General features: G+C 51.7%; 3 protein-coding genes across 3 annotated transcripts in view; 2 read left to right on the top strand and 1 right to left on the bottom strand.

Annotated features, from left to right (window-relative positions):
* The window catches only part of STK4 (serine/threonine kinase 4), a 186,875-nt gene that overhangs the window by 3,442 nt on the left and 160,975 nt on the right, over positions 1 to 22,458 (top strand). The window lies entirely within an intron of this gene.
* On the top strand, positions 543 to 8,377 carry PKIG (cAMP-dependent protein kinase inhibitor gamma). Its single transcript, XM_065754564.1, has 3 exons — positions 543 to 610; positions 6,562 to 6,737; positions 7,504 to 8,377. Exons 2-3 carry the CDS (start codon positions 6,587 to 6,589, stop codon positions 7,581 to 7,583), a joined length of 231 nt encoding a protein of 76 aa, XP_065610636.1. The 5' UTR covers positions 543 to 610; positions 6,562 to 6,586; the 3' UTR covers positions 7,584 to 8,377.
* On the bottom strand, positions 9,536 to 22,068 carry ADA (adenosine deaminase). The gene is made up of 11 exons (XM_065754017.1): positions 21,996 to 22,068; positions 17,966 to 18,027; positions 16,422 to 16,544; positions 16,182 to 16,325; positions 15,015 to 15,130; positions 13,260 to 13,378; positions 12,814 to 12,885; positions 12,601 to 12,702; positions 12,381 to 12,448; positions 12,136 to 12,265; positions 9,536 to 11,121 (listed from the first exon to the last, which is right to left on the bottom strand). Exons 1-11 carry the CDS (start codon positions 22,029 to 22,031, stop codon positions 11,020 to 11,022), a joined length of 1,074 nt encoding a protein of 357 aa, XP_065610089.1. The 5' UTR covers positions 22,032 to 22,068; the 3' UTR covers positions 9,536 to 11,019.

The raw sequence follows: 22,458 nt of genomic DNA, 5'->3' as shown, positions 1-22,458 counted from the left end.
TGGGCCCTGCAGGTCAGGAGATTGCAAGTCACCCACAGATGTTAAGGCCACAGAGGAAATGTCTGAGAGAGGCCTGGGGACCAAGGGAGAAGGCACAGCTGTGCACAGAGCAACACAAAGCAAACCAAAGCAGCTGCCGGCACCAGGCAAGCTTCCTCTTCTGCCTTGAAGCAGTTGACATGGAAGTTTCACTTCTTTAAATGGCAGTGGAGCTAGAAATCAACGTTTGTTTGTGCTCCTGCTGCCAGCACTGAGCCCCTCAACCTTCCTGTGGTGCCAGTCAGGGGACTGTAACGCCAAATCAAGATACTGAAAGGAGAAGTAAAACCAAAGGGAAATTCTCTACGAGGCCAGACCACAGTACATTTCGCTTTTAGACCCAGCAGAGCAACTCCTAAGAGCCCTCCACTGCTCCTCTTGTTGCTCACCAAACCCAGATCCCTCTGCTGTTACAGTTACAGGGGGTGGGAAGAGCCTTGGAGCTTTATGCTTCCTAACACCAGCACAGACTCTGTTCTCTTATGTTTATTTTCCTTCCCCAGAAGCTGCTGCCCTGCTGCGTACAAAGCCTGCTAGAAATCATGTCCAGAAGGAAAGTCAACTAAACCAGGTAGGGATTCACACTACAGACTGGTAACATTTTTCTTCACAGGAAGCAGGAAAAGGGGGTTTTCCTTCCTGTTTTCCAAGAAGTCATTTGACCTCCTCTGTATTCTGCACCACTAGTTGCTAGAAAGTTGCTAAGAGGAAACAAATATCTGTGGTTTTGCCGTAACAACTTTCCTGCTGCATTTTCCATACCTCCCAGCCATGCACAAGCTGTGTCACAGCAACAGCTCTGTCCCCTGCTGGGACAGCCCTGCACAGCATCCTGCTCTGTGCACAGGATCACTCCATCAAGATGCAGGGAACCCCGAAAGCCGAGCTTCTATGTGACACTGATGTAAATGGTGAGCACAGTCCTTCTGTGCTTTCACCCCTGTGCTGCTCAGAGCATCTCAATCACCTTGCTACACTGAGCTGGTGTTTGCAGATCTGGCAGTGACAGATCTCTGGGCTCACTGCTGCACAGACATTGACTCTGCAGGTCTCACAGCAGCTCACCTCCTACAACCAGCATCTTCCTATGCATACTGGAGACATCCTGTGTCCATCCACGCCCAGGCGACATCTCAGTGGACCATAAAATACTTGGTGATTTGTTTAATTACAAGTTTTCCCACCTACAAGGATCTCTTTGTACCTCTGACAGTATTGCAGAGGCATCTTGCTCACCAGCTCACGTCAGATCCCACATCCCTCGTGAGCGGTGTGCAGGGGGATTTGCCCTACTCACAGGGGGGCTCAGCAGCTGCTCCCACCTAATGCAATGCACCAGCATCCTCCCCCCAGCACAGTAATGTGTGTACACAAGGACCAGTGGAGCTCTGCTCAGGTGGGGGCCCAACAAGGCAGCACAACCATCAGGGCTGCTGCTTTGGGTAAGTGGAGACACAGAGCCACGCGGAAGGGCTGCATGTCCCATTTGAACCATCAGCATATCACCAACAGCAGCACCCCCACCCTTCACCTCATCACTGCTCCCAAGGGCAGAATTCCCATTTCCCAACCAAGTGCTACTCCAACCTTGTGAGCTACACGAGTGATTTTCCTCTGTGCAGCAACACAGATAACAGGTCAAACATACCCCAGGGAGCAGAGCTGAGCCCATTTTTGCTAATTAGCCAATCTCCTTCCTCTGTAAGGCTCCTAAGAACTGCCCTGGTTTATTGCTGTGGGAACAGCCAGGGCCCTATCCCTCAGGAGGCTGCGTGACTTGTACCAGCTCACAGAGGTGGGCACAAGGCCCATTGTGAGCATACCACCCTGTGGGCTGTGCAGGTGGATGAGGCAGGGCCAGGCTTGGGCCTCCCTGCCAGCACTGCTACAGCATAAAAATCACTAACCCTGCATACCTCCATGTTGGTAGAAAGAGCCTTCTCTGCTCAGCAGCAATGACTTTCCTCCAACACAGAGCTATCTTACCAACAGATGTTCTCTCTTCACATCCCTTTATACACAAGGGCAGCCCTGCAGGGAGGCAGGTCCCAGCCGCATCTCTCCCAGCCTCATTGGCATTTTCTCACCTGGGCACTCTGCAGGATCCTGGGCACATCCTTGGGGAGATCATGGCTCCACATGCAGTGCCCTGGTATAATCAGAAAAGCTGTGGGACTGTTGGGTACTTTGCTGGAAAGGTGAAGTGAAAGCAGGGGCTTTTCTTCTTGAGGCCTGGAGAGAGGAGTCTGTAAGGATCTGAATGACCCAGCCATGATGGAGGAAGCAGAGGGGGTTTCCCTGCCCATCACAGGTGGGAACAATACACAGGTCCTCCTAGGATGTGGCTAGAACAGCAGCTGTGAGACTGCTGCAGCTGAAGGGTTTAAAGTTTCTGCTATTACTCCATTTTGAAATTCCAGCACTTAGCAGATCTTCCACGTGGCCACAGTTTTGCTCACAGAAAAGCAAATTCCCATACAAAGGTGTTTAAACAAGAGGTTGGGAAGAAGTGACAATAAAAGCAGTGGTGATGCTGGCTCTTTGCAGTACTGAAGGGGTCTCTGTGGGGCACCAAGGGTTAAACTGCACGAGTGAGCATGAGGCTACTCTGTGCAGGGCCACATCCTCCCATATCAGGACAAGCATTGGGAGAGGAAAATGGGAGAGAAAGGCACCAGCTCCATAGCCTAGGACAGGCTCTGGGCTGTGCCCCAAATCTGGCTCAGCCCTCTTTGCTGCAAAGGCACTTTTAGGGTGCTCCAGCTCTGCCCCAACAGACATACTGGGAGCCCCTAGTCCTGCATGTTTGGGGGCTGCCCTGGCTCTGTCTCCCTGCACCCCGAGGGACATGTGGCTGCCCACTGCAGGGATGCCGTGAAGCTGCGGGATGTGGAAAACAAGCTCGACCTGGGAACCAAACACAAATACAACTGCTGTCACGGCAACTGTCTCCAGATGCACGGAGAGACCAATTATTTCCATTAATCAACATGGTGAGAAGCTGCAGAAGAGGCTTATAATGCAGATGAGGTTTGGATGCTGAGTGGAGGGAGGAGCCCTGGAAAAGCTCAGTTGTCAAGGAAAACTGTGATGTTTCCCGTGGTGGAGGATAACGATTGGCATCCTTGTGCAGCCAACGTGAGGCTGGAAACTGAGCCAGGCCAGTGCTGAGTGACGCTAATGAAGCAGTGTCATTGTGTGCTGAGTAATGTTCCCTGCTCCCCTGGGATTGCTGCAGCATGTCAGCCTGCACCAGGTGCTAGGGGTTGTCTGACACCATGAAACCCTGCCAGGGCATCTCCTGTGTCTGCTGGGAGCCAGGTGATGACCTGGGGGGGGCTGGAGCTACAGAGGTGCTGTGGGACAGCAGAGACACGGGTGGGGTCCCTGCAACTAGCACGTGCTGAAGGGCAGAATGGAGGGAGAAGTTAAACACTAGGTGTGTGAGGTCCTAACCCCTACAGGAGTCCAAACCAAATGTTAAATCATAGGCTAGACAGTGAGTTACCAGTGCTCAAATGATATTCACACTACAAAAGAAGGCCAAAGCAAAAGATAGGACCTGCTTTAACACACTAAGCCTCCATCTCTCTGCAGTAATTTGTCTCACATGAATGACATTTTTCCACCAAGTTCTGAAGAGCCCTAAGAGCTCTGTTCTTGCAGAATGCTTGCAGTGCATGGAGATGCTGTGATGTCGAACAGGATCACCCAGCTTCTGCCACTGATCCAAGCTCCAGCACAATAGGGGTCTTGAGCCATAGAGAGGTCTGGCAGGCACTGGCACAGGTCTAAAAATACTCCCTAATCCTGATAACTCAGCCATGGAGCCTTCCTGCTTTGATGTGCAATCTCTCATGCATGTTCCCAGACAAGAGCCTGTGGAAAATTCGCTGAAATTCCATCTGGAAGCTGTCAGACAGTTGGTGGAAACCCCCTGACCTCAAGTGCTGACTTCTGCCCTGCGGGATTTTTTCCCTCCAGGCTGGATGAGGCTCTCACAGTGGGGAACGTCGCAGCAGACCGCAGGGAGCATAGAGATCCTGGTGCTGCTGCCTCTGTGCTCTACCAGACTCCCTCTGCAGCGAACTATCTTACTCTGTAAATATTTTACAAGCCCAGCAGGACTGCTGGGTGTGTTTTGCTGTTGTTATGGATCTGTCCCCAGCAGGATTGGGCTAATAATAGCCCCGGTACCCAGGAATGAAAGGGCAAGAGAAGGCAGCACGAAGAGCTTGAAGGCACCAAAATGCTCTGTGCCCTTGTCCTCATGTCTGCAGTACAGGGAGGAGAAGCAGGATGTGATGCCCAAACAGACAAAAAGGATCAACCCCCTCTTCCCCTGCTGACCTTTGACATAAGGTGGGGATTTCAACCTAGAAACACAGCCAGGTATAGCTTGGCTTTGGTGGCTTTATGCTTCCTGGTGGCAAAAGGCAGCAGTTTGATCCTTGGCTCTGTCACCAAGAGAGCAGGAGCTGTCCTTGTGGGTCAGGGAGCCTTGCTGTGGGCACAGAGCTGTTGGCCCCAGCAGTCACTTTTAATGGATAGTGGCAACAGGAGGGATGTAAGTGCAGGGCTCCAGTCCCTCGGGACCTGGGGCCAAGCAATGCAGAGAAGACACTAACATGTTGAACCTTCCCACCTCCTCCCTTGCAGTCCCTGCTGTGCTGTGCTGGCTGCCCTAGGGGGTGAGGATGTCCAGGCAGGACTTGAAGGTGCCCTTCACCAGGCCGTGCCACCTGTGCTGCAGAGAGCTGAGAATTTCCCCTGACACAGAAGTCTTCTGCAATTTGTGCAAAGCCAGGTTAGAGGCAGAGCAAAATGATGAGGAAAGGCTGAGGTAAGAGGGAAAAGCTTCCAATTAAACCTAGGGAAGAGGCAGATACAGTGCCACGGAAAGGGCTTTCTTGAAACTGGAGCCCAGGGCTAGGTGTGCCTGCAGGGCCTGAGCCCTCTCACTCAGATGCAGGCCACATTTCCTCCACGGGTGTGTGGTCCTGTGTTGAGTTTAACTCTCCCGGGGTAATTCCAGGCCATTATCCACTTGAAAGAGGCACTGAGTTCACCTGAAAAGTGTTCTCCTTTTGGTGTCCTGGGGACAGACTCCTGAGAGCGGCCCAGGGCTGGCAGCAGAACCTCATCCTCGTGCCACATCCATGCCTGCAGAGCTCACATTGCTGCAGCCCCATATGTCCTGTTTCATTCCCACCCTTACAAGATATTGTGGAAAAATAAGCTGAGGCCAAACAGCAGGTTTGGCAGAGAGAGGTTATCTCGGCAAGGCAAGTGAGCTTGAAACTGTGGGGTCTGAAGTGGAGAGCCGGGCACCGGGGAGCCGGGCACCGGGAGAGCCGGGCACCGGGAGAGCCGGGCACGGTCGCGGAGCTCCGGCGCCACCTCCCGGTGGCTCCTGCGGGAGCACACGGTCCCCGGGTCCGACCCGGGCACGAGGGGCGAGGATCCCGGCGCTGTGGGTTTGCCGAGGAGCGGAGCCCAGCCCCACAGCCCCGCGTGGGTCCTGCCCGGCCGCCCTGGGGTCTGCCTCACCCCGCGTGCGGTTCCGTATGGGAGCGGCGTGGATGCAAGATGTTAATGCTTTTTTTCGTTAGCCACAAGTGTTTCTGATCAGCTCCTCCTCCAAGTATTGACAACACCAGTGGGGCAGTGGGCAAAACAAGTCGGCCAGTAATCTCCAGCTTCCACACAGCCGGGATGACGGCCGAGGGAGCAGGAGATGGAACCGGGAGCATCGCATTCCCAGCACGGAGGCAGCACGTGACAGCCCGCTGGTACCCGGGCACTGGGACACTTGTGGTGTGTTCCCAAAGCTGCCAAGCACCGTGTGCTGGCAAGCCAGACCCTCAGCTGAATGAAGCCCTGAACACCCGCTGGGCTGTACCAGGAGCTGGCTGATGGCTCGTGCTCATTGTGAGCCTTTCTTTGCACTCTGCGCTTGGCACAGGCAGGAGCAAAGGGATCCAAGAACCTTGCAGTAAGGTTGATTTTCACAGGGTAAAGTGCTGCTTCTCTCAAAGCTGTCTCACACATGAATGTGTAAGCACAGCAGCACTGATGCAAAGCTCAGTGTCTGCAAAGATCACGAGCTCCTGGACCGTTCGGGTGAGTGCCTGCTAAAGCCCTATTCCTGATTACAAATTCAGGTCAGTTCACCCCTTCCCACTGCAGAGCCAAATTCAGCCTCCACTCAAAGCTCCCAGGGCAATTGGAGGAGGAAGGAGAGCTTAGGCCAGTCTGACATTGAGCTGAAATGCTGAGCTTTGAATCCAAAGCAGGCCCCTCCCTTCCCCAAAGTAGCAGGCACATGGTGACAAAGCCTATGACAGCAGAGCCAGCAGCAGGTCGTTACCTGAGAGCTCAGAAGCTGCTCTGACAGGGAGCAGAGTTACAGGGCCTATTTTTTCGTGCTGTAATTTAACTCCATGCAGTAACCTAACCCAGATGGAGCCATGGCTCAAGGCTGGCTGGGCGCCCTTGAGCTCAGAGCTGTTTTCTCCACAGGATTTTGAAGGAGTATAGAGATGCGATGGAGGTAGAGTCCAGCACGTACGCAGACTTCATTTCCTGCGACAGGGCTGGCCGGAGAAATGCTGTCCATGACATCCAGCAGGATGCAAACACCATCAGCATGAGCAGTCTGACCAAGGACATCGGCGAGCTCGATATCGAAGGGGCAGGTGAGGAGCTGCAGGCACTGGGAATGGATCAGGAGACCCCGCATGGGTGGGCACAGCCTGAAACTACAGCAAAGCAAAGCCCCTGGGAGACAGGTGTGGTGAGGGACACTCAGGAGGATCTTTTGCAAGCAGTGCAGTGGTCCCAGTGCATGGTCCCAAGCCCAGGGCCTGTCTTTGGCTGGTTTGTGGGGGGTACTGGTATGCTAATTGGAGCAAGCACTGAGAAACAAGCCTTCTCAGGGCCACGTACCCATTAGATATACCTTAGGCTTCATAAAAATCAAGTGTATGTGTGAGGGGGTGTGCTGTGACCCCAGCTGTACCTCCTAAAACAGGTCCACGTCTGGTCATCTGTCTACAGTAAGTGCTAACTGGAGCTCAGCTGGCAGCAGGCAAGTGGGTACCTGCCAGGCTGTCCATGTGCAGCTTGCCCTTACAGGTTAGACAGGGAGAACACGCTCCTGCTTTGAAATGGACTCCTGGTTTAGGGCTGCTCTATCAATGCACCCTGCAGTTAAATATTAAGTCTTGGTGCTTTTCTTTAAGCCCTGAGGTGCCCTCTGAACATCACCAGATGCTCTGCTTTGAGAAGAGCTTGTGCTGTGGGAACTTGACGAGATAACTCAATACATTTAAGCCAAATATCTGTCTCCAGGTGGGCAGCAGCACAGCTTCAGCAGGCAAGCTGAATAAAACCAGATGTGGTGATCACTTGTGTCCTCAGCAGAACGTAACTGTGCATTCCTCCCATTTCTCCCTTCTGCAGAGAGTGAAGAAGCCAGTACCTCTTCCGAGAGCGGCCCTGGAGCAAGACCAAAGGAGCAAGAAAGCAAACCCTCCCCATGACAGCACACAGGGGGCGGGAGGGGGTAGCAGGAGGGCTTGCTGTGAATGTTAAGCAAGAATTTGCTATTGAATCTGTGGACAGAAGCCAACCAACAAGATGTCTGTCACACACCTCTGATACAACTGTTTTGTTTCAAGAACCACACGATGCTGCACAAGGGCCAGCACCTCTGAAAGACTTCTGCTCCCACCCCTGATGACTTAGAGCAACACTGCAGTGTTTGTAGTGATATGAGCCATTCTCAAGATGCCTTAGCTGCAACTTTCCCCTATGGGAAAAACTATTTCAGTAATAATATACAAATCAGACTTTCCTGTCCAAGGTACCTTCCCGCTTTGCAAATTTAGACTATTATTTATTCTGTTTCCATAGGTTAGAAGTTTAGACAATTGTTTTCTCCATGCACTGCCCTCATCCTGCATCTCACCCCTGAGCTGGCCTCCGGACCAGGGCAGGCAGCAGCAGGGACCGGCCAGCCCTGCACCCATGGCCAGCCCCGGGAAGGACCAAAGCACAGCCCCACGTGGATGAGCTCCACTGACAGCAGCATCAGCCACAGGCATCTTTTCCTTTGGGTTTTAGTGTTTTAAGGTATTGTTAAGAGGAGGGGAGAAACATTTTGCTGTTTTGACTGTTGAAATTCAGGCTTAACTTTGCAAGCTGTTAGCTGAGATTATCTCTGGTAGGATCTCACACCATTCTTTTAGGAGACATATTTTGTGTTAAAGATGGTTTGATAAAACTATGTAAGCTGTTGGAACGAACAACACAGCCTTTAAGTACTTAAGGTGTTCTTCTGCCTGGATGTTTCTTCTTCCTTGTAACAGGTTGGGCTGTGGGAGGTTACACCAGCCCTTAATGGGCAGTTTGGAATCTGTATGACAAGCAAGGACATCCACCGCCTGCATTTCCCTACCCAGGAGCCTGGGAGAGCACTAGGAACAGCTCCAGCCCCATGGGCTTGCTAGGTCCTAAGCAGGGCAGGGGCTGACCTGAGAAGGGCTCCAGCGGTGACACAGGGACAAGCATCTCCCCCACGGCCTTGGAAAGAAGTGAACACCACATTTGGGATTTGTCAGAGCAAACAAGGCCATAAATAAGCAGAGAAGCTGCTGCCAAACAGAGGTTGAATTGTGCACAGGTCTCCAAGAAGCAATGGCCATGGAGCCAGGACAGAGATGGACGAGACTGTGACCCACACAGAACAAGGACTTGGCAGCCAGGTGGAGGCTTCATCTGCTTCCTTGGCACCAAGCTGCCAGGATACTATTGGCAATGCCTAGGAACAGAGCTGCAAAGTGCCTACTCCCTTCTCCTACCCTTAGGGCAAACCAGCAGGTAGGTCCAGGCCTGGCTGACAGTATAATTTGGGCTTTAAGCTGCATTTCTAGCTCTCCTTGCTTTCACCAAGCAGTATTTTTGATTCAGATACGCACACGAGGCCAGTGGAAAGGCAGTGCAGAGGGACTGCACACCACACATGACTCCCAGCAATCAAGCATGAGCTAATCTTGGGTCTCCCTGGTCAGAAGGTAGCTGTCGCTGTTATATTTAGCAAGGTCACTAGTGACCCATCAACCCACCCTCCGTGCCTCAGAGCTCAGGCATCAGGTTCCCCTGCAACTCATCTGTCTGCACGGGGACCACAGACACAGCATGAGTCCAGCTTCACGAATCCTGACTTGCAAAGCTGCTGAGCACACAGCTGCTCTGGGCCTTTGATTTCAGCTGGAAATTCAGCATGCAGGACCTCCCAATACTCAAAACATACTAAAGAATGGGCAAGTCTATCAGAAAACACCTGCCTGCCAAGCTGATAAAGTCAGGCTGCCAAAGCACCACCACACCAACCCACTAACCCAAGCACGGGTATGACAGCTCACACTGAAGGGCATGGAGGCCTCCTACCGACTCCCTTGAGCAGAAAGGCAAGAGGATTTGTTTTCATATAAATCTGTTAATTTATTAAACAGGATTAACAATCAACTGTCCAGAATCCAAACAAACAATTTTTCAGCAACATTCTTTTTGAGAAAAATTACACAAAAAAAGAAGCTTGGTTCTAATAGCAACATCCTTAAATGTAATGATTAATCATTTTTTTTATAAAAGTAAGAAATTCACTCTCTCCAATCTGTGTGTAGATATGCACCACATATTTCAGAGATGAATGCTTTACTGAGAAGACAAATATGAAAGTCTAGAAAGAATGGAAATGTCCCCAGCACTCAGGTACTGCTGGCAGAGAGCAAGGCAGATGCTACACATGACCACCACAGCCCTCTGCCAAAGGCAACTTTTTGGTGTAGTATCTTTGGAGCCACGTAAAGCATGCCACACTCCCTCCTCAGGTGCATCAAGCTGCTCTCTGACTGTAGGAAAATTACAGTCTCTTCTCTGGATGCATATTAGCAAAGAATACTGTAATGCAACAAAATGGCTTAGGAGTTTTGGTGAATATTTCTTCGTAAGTTCTCCACCAAAATGAAGAACTGACTTCTAGCCAGTGCTGTGGTTAAGTGAGAGAAGCAATCCAGATAGCATCCGAGTCAGCATGTGATACTGGGCCCTAGCTTATTTGTTTACTCATTGGGTTTTAACAGCACCTAAGGATTACGTCAAGTCAGGAAGAGCGCAGAATGGTTAAAGCAGGCATCAAGCACAATTTTTCTAAACAAAGATACAGGAGGAGCAAAATGTCGTTCACAGGAATTTCCCAGGGTGAGTACAGAACTGGGAGAAGTCCCAGAAGGCAGATTTGGGCCCAAAATGGTAAAAATGTTCCAACTTCCTATGCATGTATGAGCACAGCTGGAGCACAAGGTGTGAGCTTCTGAGGCAGTGCCACCATAAGGCCTGGGACACAGAACCCCTTGGCTGAAGGAGGATGCCAGAAAGGCTTTTTATTTATTTACTTATTTTCAAACAAACCAACCAACCCTTCGGACTTGTGCATCAGTTCCCAGCTTGTTCTTGTCCTATTCTTGTTAGCACAAGACTAACCACAGGTAAACCTTGTTGTAGCCAAACCTCCCTATCTGCATGGATGGGAAGAAATTCTCTGTCTGCTTGTTTCCTCTGCGACAGGCAGGAGTGGTTATTCCTGTACTGCAGAAAAGGGCTAAGGCAGAGCAGTGGTGTGTGAGAGGTAACACAGGGGACCTCCTCCTGCTCTCATTTACTGGGCAGAAGCAGCAGATGAAGGGAGGAGTTTGAATCTGCTTGCTCAACACCAAGAGGAAGCTGGAAGTCCATTTGGGAGGCAGTTCAGGGAGTGATAAGAGGGGGTGTATGATAGGAGCCTGATTGCGCTGTAAGAGTTAACATTGGGTGCCAATAATGGACACTGACCTCCTCCTGCTGCTCCCCAGCAGAGCAGAGCCAAGAACACACGAGAAAGGGGCCACTGCTCCACGCTGGCTCACAGGACACACATCACGAGGTGGCAGGCACCATCCCATAGGCTTCATACAGCGTGTTAAGAAGCTCCTGCTTTTCTTTCTCAGGTAAGAAGCTGGACTGAGCTGCATTAATGTTCTGGGAAGGTAGAGAGGGAACAGAAGGAAGATGTTAAGACACACTGGAGACGTGGCTGTACATATCCAAACACCTCTGACCATCATCAAGCGAAGGGAAGGTGAAGTTTCTGCTCCAAGATGCATTTCCACAGACTCATTTCCCAGGGCAGCTGCTCTGCCCCTCCCATTAGCAGCAATCCCAAGAAGAATGCAGCAGGCACAAGGAGGGGGTCCTTAAATACTCTGGAGTTTGTAGGAAAAGATCTAAAGAAGGTATCCTACACTCTGGCTTCTCTTTGTGCCAGCCCAGCTGGTGGTGGCAGCTTGATGCACGCTGTGTGACAGCCCAGCTGCACAATGTCACCTGCTGGCTGGCCTCATGCAGGGATGTTTCTTTTGTCTGGTTTCTGCAAGGGCAGGAAAGGGCAGCTGGCATCCAGGGATGCCCGCGCTGAGCTGCCCTTCAGTGAAACCTGGACTTCCTGCTTTCAAGCAAATATCTTTGCAGCCAACAAGGTGGGAGTCACGGGCATAACTGAATGCGAGCCAGGAAAGCTCCCCTTGATGTGCAGACTCCCAACACCTGTCTTTCTACCACAGGTAAGTAATTGGAAAAATCAATGAGAAAGCCAGTTTTTCAGTTATAAGACACACAAGTGACTATGCACACCATACCAGTACTCATTCTGTTTTCACTTTAGCGTACAAGTGCAAAAACTGCAAGCACTTTTGTAGACGCTGAATCTTACTAATTTTTGGGGCAGCCTTCCAAATAACCTCCCTACAATTCCAAACTGATGTAAAAAAGAAAAAGGTCTGAGCAGTAGGAAGGAAGGGACTATTTCCACCAAACACAACCCAAGGCATTACCCATGTGATGCCTCCAGCATCCACTCTGCACAACGCCCTGCTCAGCCCCCTGCAGGATTTTATTTCCATTGAAAACTCTAGGTTTAGAAAGGTAAAAAAAAAAAAGCTGATGTCTCTGGAGTTCACCAGGACTCCTGCAGAGCCTCAGCTGAAACCAACTCACCACTCTCTTGAAATCCTCCTCAGTGAAGTCCATGTATTCTTTCACTATGCTGTAATCCTTGTCAATGTTGGAATTGAAGATGAGAGGGTCATCGGTGTTGATAGAATAGTTAGCTTGATCCTTCTTAAACCTGTAAGGGAACAGGTTCAGAACAGTGGGTGAGAGCCTCGCTGCAGTAAAGCAGCTCAGAGCAGTCAGGATTTGGGGTGGGGACGATAAGATTACGCGTTATTTGTAAGCCTTACTGTACTGCTGGGTGTTTCCTGAGGTCCGGAAGACATGCCCCAGTCAGATAACTGGACCAGGGGCAGACCTGGTCATGGGAGTTAAAGCAAACGCAAAAAAACAGGATCAGCCACACAGACCTGAATCACAACTGTGCAGGCAGATAGCTGCAGGCAGGCAAAGCAGGCGGAGGCCCAGGGCTGGGCACTCCCACCTCCTGCTCTGCAGGAGAGGCCTCACCTCAAAGTGCATCTTGGTTCTCAGCAGCTCCCTGTACAGCTCGGGGTCCTCCAGCACATGGTAGCCATGGCCGATGCGCTCAGCCTTCAGGAGGTACACGGCCTGGGGAGCAGGGAGAGAGCTGCAGCCTGCGAGCACGGAAACGCCAACGTGGAAACCACTTGGGCTTCCTATGGGGCCTCCTATGGGGCTTCCACCCCACACCCCTCATACCTCCTTGACCATGGCAGCCGGCCCGGCCTCCCCAGCGTGGACAGTGCGATGGATGCCGCATCGCTCCGCTTCCTGCGAGACAAGGGAAGGAACGCTTGGGTCTGACCCTCTGTAAGCCCCCAGCCCACAAAGGACAACTCTGCATCAATGGTAATACCACCAGCAGCACAGTTCGGAAAGCTGGGTCACCCCCAGCCCAGGGCAGGGCAGGCAGTGATGGCAGCCCGGCTGTTTCACTGAGCTCCAGCCCCACATCTGCCTTGAACCACTGAGATATAAACATAGGAATAGTGACGCCATTTAACAACATATTTTTAACAGCTGCAATTAATTTTTAAGCTCTCCCAGCTGTTTGTGGTCTGCATAACGTGCTGCACATCCCCTAGCCAGGAATAACCCTGTCAGTATTTTCTTATCGTTGTTTTTAAGAAGTTTATTCAACAGACCTCGTAAGCCTCCTTATGATCAGAAGAAGTCTTCAGCAACTCATCCCCTGCCAGGTCTATGGCTACCACGGAGTTGTTCCGATACTTCTTGCACAGCTCCACCACCTCTAGAGACCAACCTGGAACAGACAGTACCAGGATTCAGGAGAAAGCCATCGTATGAATCACACCTTGAGCATTTCCTAACCATGGGACATGTGGTGTCACGGGATAGTTCAGGTTGGACTGCACCTCTGCACAGCAGCCACCCTGGCCCACTGCACAGCATCACCAGCTTCCTGGGACAAGATGATAGAAAGAAGCTGCAAAGCCTTCTGGCAAACCAACCTTTGGCAGTTTTATGCTTTTGGTTATCAGTGAGAAAGAGAGCAACAACTGGCCAGCAACGACTCGAGAGTTATCTCTGACCAGGACATGGTACAATCTCTTGAAAAGGAAATGCATCTATTAGCTGATACTGCACCTACCCTTAACAAGGAGGCCAAGAAACAGAGATAAACTCCACCATTAATTATTAACATTCACCTGCTGTGCACTTACAGTCCTGGAGTCATATGAATGTGTAAGAAAACTGACAGAATCACAGAACTGTAGGGGTTGGAAGGGACCTCTAGAGATCATCTAGTCTAACACCCCCCATCAAAGCAGGTTCCCTAGACCAGGCTGCACAAATTGGTGCAAATTCATCACCTTTTATCTCTACTTTCAAACTCATCAGGTTAGTGTCATTATTCTACTAACAACTTCAATATGAACTATCTCTGGTTGACACTTCTGCCTCTCCCAACAATTCCTAAGTTCCAAGGTGGCTTCAAAGGGGAGACTTTGTGCCCTGACACCACCTTTTCAGGTAGTGCATTCACTAAAACACAGACTCAGTTGTTTGCAAGAGGAATTCTTGCTGCTGTGCAAGCACGTGATGCACGTGCTGCCCACACCCTGCAGTATTGCAGCTGCAGACACACTGGACACAGGCTTACAGCTTCCTGTTTCAGCAGCCTTTCTCCATAGGAATCAGAAGCACAACAGTCAAGGTTTCAAATCTTTGCTTTGGGTCCGTTGAGCAGACAGAGCCACCCTCAGATCTTCCCCTTTCCAGGAATGTAAATTTTCATACTTTTAGGCACAAATTACCCATGTATTTGTTAGCAAAAATGTTCATCCTATTAAACCTGCTGAAAACTGTTGTGAGGATCTGAAGGCAGCAAAGTTTCAGTGTCAGACAGCTATGGCCACGCAACTCACTCTGGCTGCACTTCTCTCGAGGCGAAGATGTTCATGGAACTCAGCAGCCCAACAGAATAAGGTTAGAACTGCTAATTTTGAGAACAAACTTCTGTATTTGTTAGCTTAAGTCTGTTCTATGCGTGTTTCCCTTTAAAACCAGCAGCAAGTTAGCAGCCTGCAGGTCCCCTGCCATTGGCTTTGGCTGTGTTGGCCCTAGGAAAGCTGTGGCCCTTTGGCAGGGAGCGGGGTACAGGAATCACAGCTCCCCTAGGAGCCCTCAGCTAGCTCTCCAGATCTGCTGCACATACAGACTCCATTTTCACAGCCAGCAAACCCTTTGCTAAGAGCAGAGGGCCCTGACAGAGGGAAAACAGCTCATTCTCAGCACCATATAGTCCCATATCACACCCAGGGCCATGGGACCAGTGCTCTCCCTGCATTTCTGCAGGGACCTGAACCCAGGGGATGTCCCCCGCGCCACGCATCAGGGAAGGGGAGCAGAGCAGCAGGTGAGCTGCAATACATTACTTGGCATATGGCGCATGCAGCATAGAATAGACCTGGCTTTGATGCGGAAATCCCTTTCTCCATCCTGCAGTCCCTGATTTACAAGGTTAACAACTTCATCCGGAGTGAGGTCTCCCCTGTGGGGAAGAAGAGATGGTGAGAGGCTGCGGGTGGGCAGGAGCTGCTCACTCACAGTGAGCACAGACTCCACAAAGACCAGGATTCCCAGGTCCCACTCTTGGCAACATCCCCGGGGCCACAAACCAGATCCCCCAAGCAAATGAGCACATTTACACCCACGCCACGTCCTCATAAATGATGATGTCAGACACAAAACCATGCAGAGTGACAAGGAACTGGATTGCCAATCCTGCTGGGTCACTTTTGCAGCAGTAGATGCCCTAATACCCCTGTACAACAGGCCTGCGGGGTCCCTCCTACCAAGCCAGGCTGTATGTTGGCTAGTGATTTGTACAAGGGTAAAGCTAGACTTCAGTCAGCACCTATCCCAGCAAAAGCCACTGCAACATATTCTGCAAGGGGCCACCAAGCTCTGGTTTCATCAGACACTCATTAGAGCAGGGGTGACATTGAGACAAGGGGCCAGAAGTAGATCACCAGCCCCCTGCAACACTGACTGCTGCCTCTCCAGCTCCAATTCCACTTTGCAGGCAGGCAGCCTCTGCACGAGCCCTGCTTCCCCTCGTGTGGAGGACGGCCTCAGCCAAAGGCTCCAGTACAGCTGCTTCACACATGCAGAACTAAGTGCCTGCAGAAAGGCACACTCAAACATGACAGCACGCTGAGGCATGAGAAGGGGAAAAACACTGTGGTCAGGGCCAGGAGGAGTGCCAGAGCTGGTTGCACTGGAGGAGCAGGAGGACTGAGGTGACAGATGTGCTGCCCAACCTGCGTGGGTGCTGGCTCCTTGGCGCTGGGAGCTAAGTGGGAGCATTTACAATTAAAAACACAATTACATTAAAAGCTGCCATTAAATCTTACTAATTAACTTGCTGCAGCAGGTTATGGGGGAAAAAAAAAATCATTAGCCTTCACATCTCACTGAGTTGCAACACTTTGCCTAAGGAGAAAGGAGGACGGGCAGGCAAGGTAAGCTGTCTGCGGCCAAACACTCCTGTCTGGGATCCAGCCCCGTGGCATGGGATGGGATGGGATGCAGTCACTCACTCAGCCTGTCCCCAGGGGATGGGCTCCACACGGCAGTTGGCCAGCAGGTGAGGGCTGTACCGCACCTCCATGTAGACGATGCCTTCCTTTGCCTTCGTCTCCACCAGCTCATATGCGATCCTCCGCACCGCCTCACGGTCCCCCCTGCAGGGATAGCAATGGGATCCGTCAGCCCTGCCACCAGGAGGGGACCCAGAGGGATGTCACCAAGGAGGGGGTGAGCAAACAGCAGTTACTTACGCAATGGCGGGCATGTAGTGATTAAATTTCTCTAGAAATAGTTTAAGCGACAGAGGTGTTTTGTAGCTGACGTGCTTCATGAGGTCATCAACAGTGCTGCCGGGGAGAGGAACCCCTCTTTTCCTGTAAATGAAGCCACGTTTTAACGATGGGGAGGGTTATCACATTTTCAATCAGCCTATTCTGTACAGCAAGTGTGTCTTGAGCTGGCAGAGACCGCTGCTGTTTCTTCCCAGAAGAGATACAGCACACACTGTCCTTCCAGAGCAGATGTGGCCCTAGACCTCTGAAGGGAGCATGGCAACCCAAGGCAGGAGAAAACACAGGCACATGGAGCTACGAGTCCACAGCAACCTCGTGGAAGCAGAGCCAGGGCACAACACAGGCCCAATTGAAGGGCCTTGGGATTATTTATTGGCACCTTCCAGCTCTAGAAGCAGAATTGCCAAAATTCCTTAGAAAAAAAAGTCATTTCTCACAGAGGCTCCAAGGCCTGAGCAATGAGGGAGGCTGTCAGGCTTGGGACAACACCAAACATGCAGGCTCTGCTGTGAGTGAGCCCAGATCCAGCTCCACATGGCAGCACACTTGGGGGCACCCCATGCAAGAGCACGGGGTGGCCCCAGCAGCTCTCACCCTGCAGCTCCCCTAAGCAGAAGAGGTGCTGTGCCCATCCTCCTCCACCACCACATGGGGACAGGTCCCCAGGTGCCAGCTCGCTTTGAGCCGGGGACACCGCACGCCTCCAGGCAGGCTTCCCCATACGTGCACCATCACCTACCCACAAATGCTAGCCTAAGTCAGGAATAATAACCAGACATTTGTATTTAATCCTCTTTCCTTCCCATCCCTGTCGGGATGAATTACAACTGACTGATGGATGTTTCTCTGCTAACCCAGACAAGGCAGCGGTGACAGCTCTAGCCACCCGCTGCCAGCAGCCGCCCCGCAGGAAAGCAGCCCCATCAGCACCACTGCAGGGCCGGGCACACGCTGCTGCTTCCCCTCTCGGGCAGGCAGGAAAGCAGCCCCATGCTCAGCCTTCAGATGCAAATGGCACAGATTAAGTTGCTGGCACTCAGCAGGGACTACTGCTGCCAAGGCATCGGCTTTCCTCCCCGCAGTGCCCTTTCCACACTGCTGTCAGCCCTGGCTCAGCTCTCCCCTGCCTGCCTTGGGAGCACTCCCTGCACAGCCCTGAGCAAAGCTGCCCCACTCCAGCGATGGCACCTGGAGACATTGCACAGCGTGAGGCTGCTGGCGCCGGCCCCCTGGCTTCGATGTTGAAGCAAAGTTTCTGAAAACTGATTTCCTCCCCAGATTAACAGAGCTGCACTTAAGAGCTGCTTCCTGAAATCTTTTGTCTTGCCTACATCCTTGATTAGCGATTATCTGCTCGAGTTTGTTCATGCTCACAGCTGGAGGAACAATTCAGCTCCTTCTGCCCACAGCTGCAGAGCCAAGTCCTTACCCCAGCTACTCAAAATTGACCAGCTTCCCAAAGCCAAACCATCACCTGGAGCCTTCCTCCACCAGATACTCACTTGCCGAAGTGTAAGATCGTTTCTGGCCGAATGGCTCCATCCAGGTGGAGGTGCAGTTCTACCTGCAGTAACACAAACAGACATCAGGGACATACTCCTGGAGCTGCAGCAATGCCTTACAGATAGACATGCAGTGCTAGCACAGCTATGAATGCTGCTAATACAGGGACCAAGTCACAAAACCCAAATGCAAAACCATTTGAAGAACATCATCATCAAGAAGTTCAGTTCTGATAGCCAAAGTGTTGTCCAAGTATTTTCTTATTCCAGCTGCATGTTCAGATCAAGTCAATTCAGCATTCATCAACTTCAGATTAAGCAACAGCTCTTCAGAAAGTTGTTTTTCAGTAATGTAATGTGTTTTTTCAGGAGCTGCCCTATCTGTACTTAGTTTGCGTGGCTTGGGAATGTTGAAAAAACAACCCTCAAACAAGCATCAATCAACTTGATAAAAGAGTCATAACCCAAGAACTTGGACTCCGCTTCCAGGAATCTGCTCCAGATATGATCTTAATTATTTGGCATTATCAAAGCACGTAGACTTTGTAAAGCTACACATGGAGTCCCAAGGCTCAAGGTGCTGAACACAGAAGAGCTGTCCCATAGTGCCAGCAAGCTCGCTTCAAAATAAGATGACTCATTCAGACTCACAAGAAATGGGACGGTAACTCAGGTCCCTGCAAAATCCTGTTTTGGAAGAAGAGTCACAGAGAAGGGAAAGCAAGCTTTTCCAATTAGGCAGCTGGAGCTTTGGAGGAACATGACAACTGAAATTTGGAAGTTGAACTGGGAAGGAAAATGTTAGCTGTAAAATGGTTCAGCTAGACCACGGTATTTCCAGAACTGTTTGCTTTTAAGCAACAGAAAGGCCATATAATAAATATTTGTGTACCAAAGAATCTGAAGCACAAAGCAGCTCTTGGGAAGGAAAGCCTACAGGCTAGCTACACTCACTCCAGATCTTTCCAACGTGGATGAAGCAAGACACCTATTTACAAGATACAGAGAGAGAGAGTGTCTCACTTATGCCAGCCAGGTGTGAGCCACAAACATCTGGGAAACATCTGCTTAACCAGTGGGGGTGCAGCCAGCTGGGGGTCACAACCCCACCAGCAAAGCAGGCTGTAAAAAGATATGGCCGTGACCACTTCTACCCTACAGAAACGACCTGAACCCTATGGTGACTCACAAAGGGCACAACCTGATTTTTCCCCTGCCCTGAGTTTCGCAATGCTGCTTGCAAGGACTAACCCTAGGAAGCAGCAGATAAAGGAACACATGATGGACACAATCTGCACTGCCAGATGCGGACAGCTGACACGTTTTCCACTCCTGAGCTCTGACTGCATTTTCAACATCGTGCAAACTCCATTCCTTGTGGTTTTCAATAGCCCTGTGCCCACCTGGTGGAACTGCAGCTTGCCCTGACAGGAAAACCCAGCAAGCTGAGCCCACCCCACACACCCCTCAGGTGCTCATTGCCCTCCCAGCTCCACACTTTCATTCTTGTGAAAGCAAACTCACTGTGCGTGCAGTCCACCTCCTGCTGCTGCTGCAGGCAGCTCAGACAGCAGCAGTGCTCCTCTGCAGCACCAGCATGAGGCTTCTTCTCCGACACACATCCCTGCTCCTTTGCCAACCCTGCAGTTTCCAGGTCTGTAGGAGGCTGTGGAGCTCCACTGCAGCTCCTTTCTTATGTGTTTGTTTTGGGCAAACAAAGCCTAAGGCTTTCCCAAATAGAAGTGGGTAACGTGACCTTGCTTTAAGTCAAGGAAAGTATCCAGATAAAGATGAAAGAGTCTGCACGGGGTTGCAGGAGATGCTGCCCAAGCGAGCAGCAGCCCCAACAGAGAGGCACACGTGTGTGGATCCCATCTCACTACAGATCTCAGCTTTGTTTGGAGGGACCTGATTATGCTCAGCCCAGCACTACAGCAATTAAATAACTGCCCAAGTTTGGCTACAAAGTGACACAAAGCCCAGATGAGCTCCAAAGACATGAGATGTCCCAGTCAGTGGGTGCTCTCAGTTTGCCATTTCTATGCAAAAACTAAGAAGATTTAGATCAACAACAGTACATACTGTACTAGGCAGAGAGCAGCAAGATGGTTTAGCTTTAAGCAAAACAAAGAGAATCATTAAGGGTTCTGGTTTGGCCTCTCCCTTTGAAAATACTGCAGTATTTTCTTTGAAACTTGGTCAGTTTCAAAAATAAACTCCAATGCAAAAAGCAAACAAACCCGTTCCAAGTCTGATGATTTTCACTGTAGCGAATGGAGCAGGAAGAGGCTCACGAGATGCAGTGCTGCAGACACACAGCAGTGCCCAGCAGGCTGTGACAGACCTGCTGGCTGCTCCACGCGGTGTTATGTGGCATAAAGGCACCAACCCCACGAGTGCACTTGAGGGAGTTCACATATGAGGTGCCATTCTTTTCTTATTATGACTGTTATTGATCCACCAATGGCCAGCAGCAGCTGGTCAGTGCTGGAGCTGCACTGCCCTAAGGCTGTGGTAGAAGGACCTCAACCCTCGCCTTTACTTTGACCATTTCTAGCAGATGTTCATAGATTATCCAAGTTGCAACGTTTTAAAACCTCAGCAGTGACTGCCCAGCATTCTTTATCAACACATCCAAAGGTGTTAATCTGAAGCCTGCTTTATGGATTTCAACAACTGCATAACCACAGCCACAAATGGCCAAGGCATGAGGCAGAGAAACGCTGAGACCACCACAAGAGATGAGGTGAATGCCAACCTGAGCAAAAAGAGCAGGCTGCGCTCCCCCAGTGCTGGCTCCAGAACAGCACAGTGCCACGAGCTGAGCCATGCACATCTCTGCACGGCCACACAGCTCCGGGGAGAAGCACCAGGTGAGGCTGCTCCCAGGGATGCAAGGCAGCAGGGACGTGGCTTTGTCCTCACACCCTGTGAGTGCTGTTGGCAGACAGATCTGCCAGCCCTTTAGGATGTGAGTTTGAGTCTCTAAATAAGAAATGCAGTGGACTGAGACCTAGATGACCAGCTTCCCACTACATGCAAGCCTCCACTGCTCTTTATGGCCCACAGCAAGCAGGGGGCAAAGCTCAGCCCCAGGGCGGCCAGCAGTCAGCACAGCCCTGAAAAGCACATGGCCCAGCTCAAAGCTGCTCCGGGTGCCAGAAACGTCCCTAAAGCACAAAAGTGACAGTTCCCAATGGCAGAGGGTCCTGCTGTGTGAATAGAGGTGAGCAGGGCCCATTGACTGCCTTTAGACCTCATGTGAGCAGGTTGGCGGGGCTGAAAGGGACTGCCTGACTCATGAAATCCCACTGACAGCCACACAACAGAGCTGACCCCACACACACACGGCACAGGGCCTCCCTGCTCCCTCAGCTCTGCATCTCACTGCCTGCACAGAGCTAGCAGGGGGAAGCACAACTGAAAGAAGAAATCAACTCGCTTCTTTCAGCCAAAAACGTGAAACCGCTGGGGCCAACCGAAAGCTGTAGTGGAGCTCATGAAACACCAACATCTCCTAAAACTGAAGCAGCCTTAACCAGGCTTTAAGCACTACCAGCTGTCAGCACCCCTGACAACCCACGAGCAAGCGTCCTGCCCAGAAAGCACCCAGGAGGTGGTTGCTGCTGAGCACACCCGTCTCGTCTCGTCTTCTTCCCTCTCACCTCCAGCAGGCATGTTACTTAATGACCCCATCTGCCACGCGTTTACACAGCAAACGGGAAGAACCAAACAGCAGAGCAGCCTTTGATCCCAGGCACTGAGACGCTACCTCAAGGAAGACAAAGCAAAACATAAACACAATAGATTTAAGACAGAAAAGAAGAAAATACAAGCAGTACAGCCACCCAGCTCCGGGGCCGTACCCTCACCGGGGGACAGCGGGGCAGCTGCGGGCTGCGCTGTGCGGGGCACTGGGAACGGCACGGCTCCCAGCGCAACGCGTGGCACACACACACGCGTGGCACACACACGCGTGGCACACGCGGCTCCCAGCAGCACAGCCCCGCTCGCAGCCGCACCGCCTCACCTTGGGCCCCCCGAAGACGCTCGCTCCCCGCTCCATTCCGCTGCTGCTGCTCCCGCTGCCGCTCGCACCGCTGCTGCCGCCGCACCGCTGCTGCCGCCGCACCGCTCCGCCCCGGCCCCGCCCCGCCGGGAGGGAGGGGGGATTGGGCAGCCGGGCGCTCCCGGCTTTGTGCTTTGCCTCCTTCCTTCCCCTCCCCGAGGTGGCTGATGCACGTGGCACTCGAGGCACGGCACCGCAGGGATGTACCTGGAATGGTTTGTGTTGGGAGGCCGAGCTGGCGGCCCCTGGTCCCAGTGCAGCCGCGGTGATGCAGGCAGATGGGGTCTCCCAAATCAGGCACCGCTCTGCACAGCTGCAGTTCCCCTGCTCAGGTGCCCCCAGGCTTCAAAAATCACTGCAACAGTGGGAAACACCACTGCTACCTGCACGGGTGTGTAAGCAGGGAGAGCGCTCGGGGCTGCAC

This window comes from Cyrtonyx montezumae, unplaced genomic scaffold, assembly GCF_038088225.1.
Source record: "Cyrtonyx montezumae isolate F1298 unplaced genomic scaffold, pur_monq_1.0 scaffold_9, whole genome shotgun sequence".
NCBI classification, from domain to species: domain Eukaryota; kingdom Metazoa; phylum Chordata; class Aves; order Galliformes; family Odontophoridae; genus Cyrtonyx; species Cyrtonyx montezumae.
The sequence above is the reverse complement of the archived record's forward strand: the minus strand, read 5'-3'. Positions and strand labels throughout refer to the sequence as shown.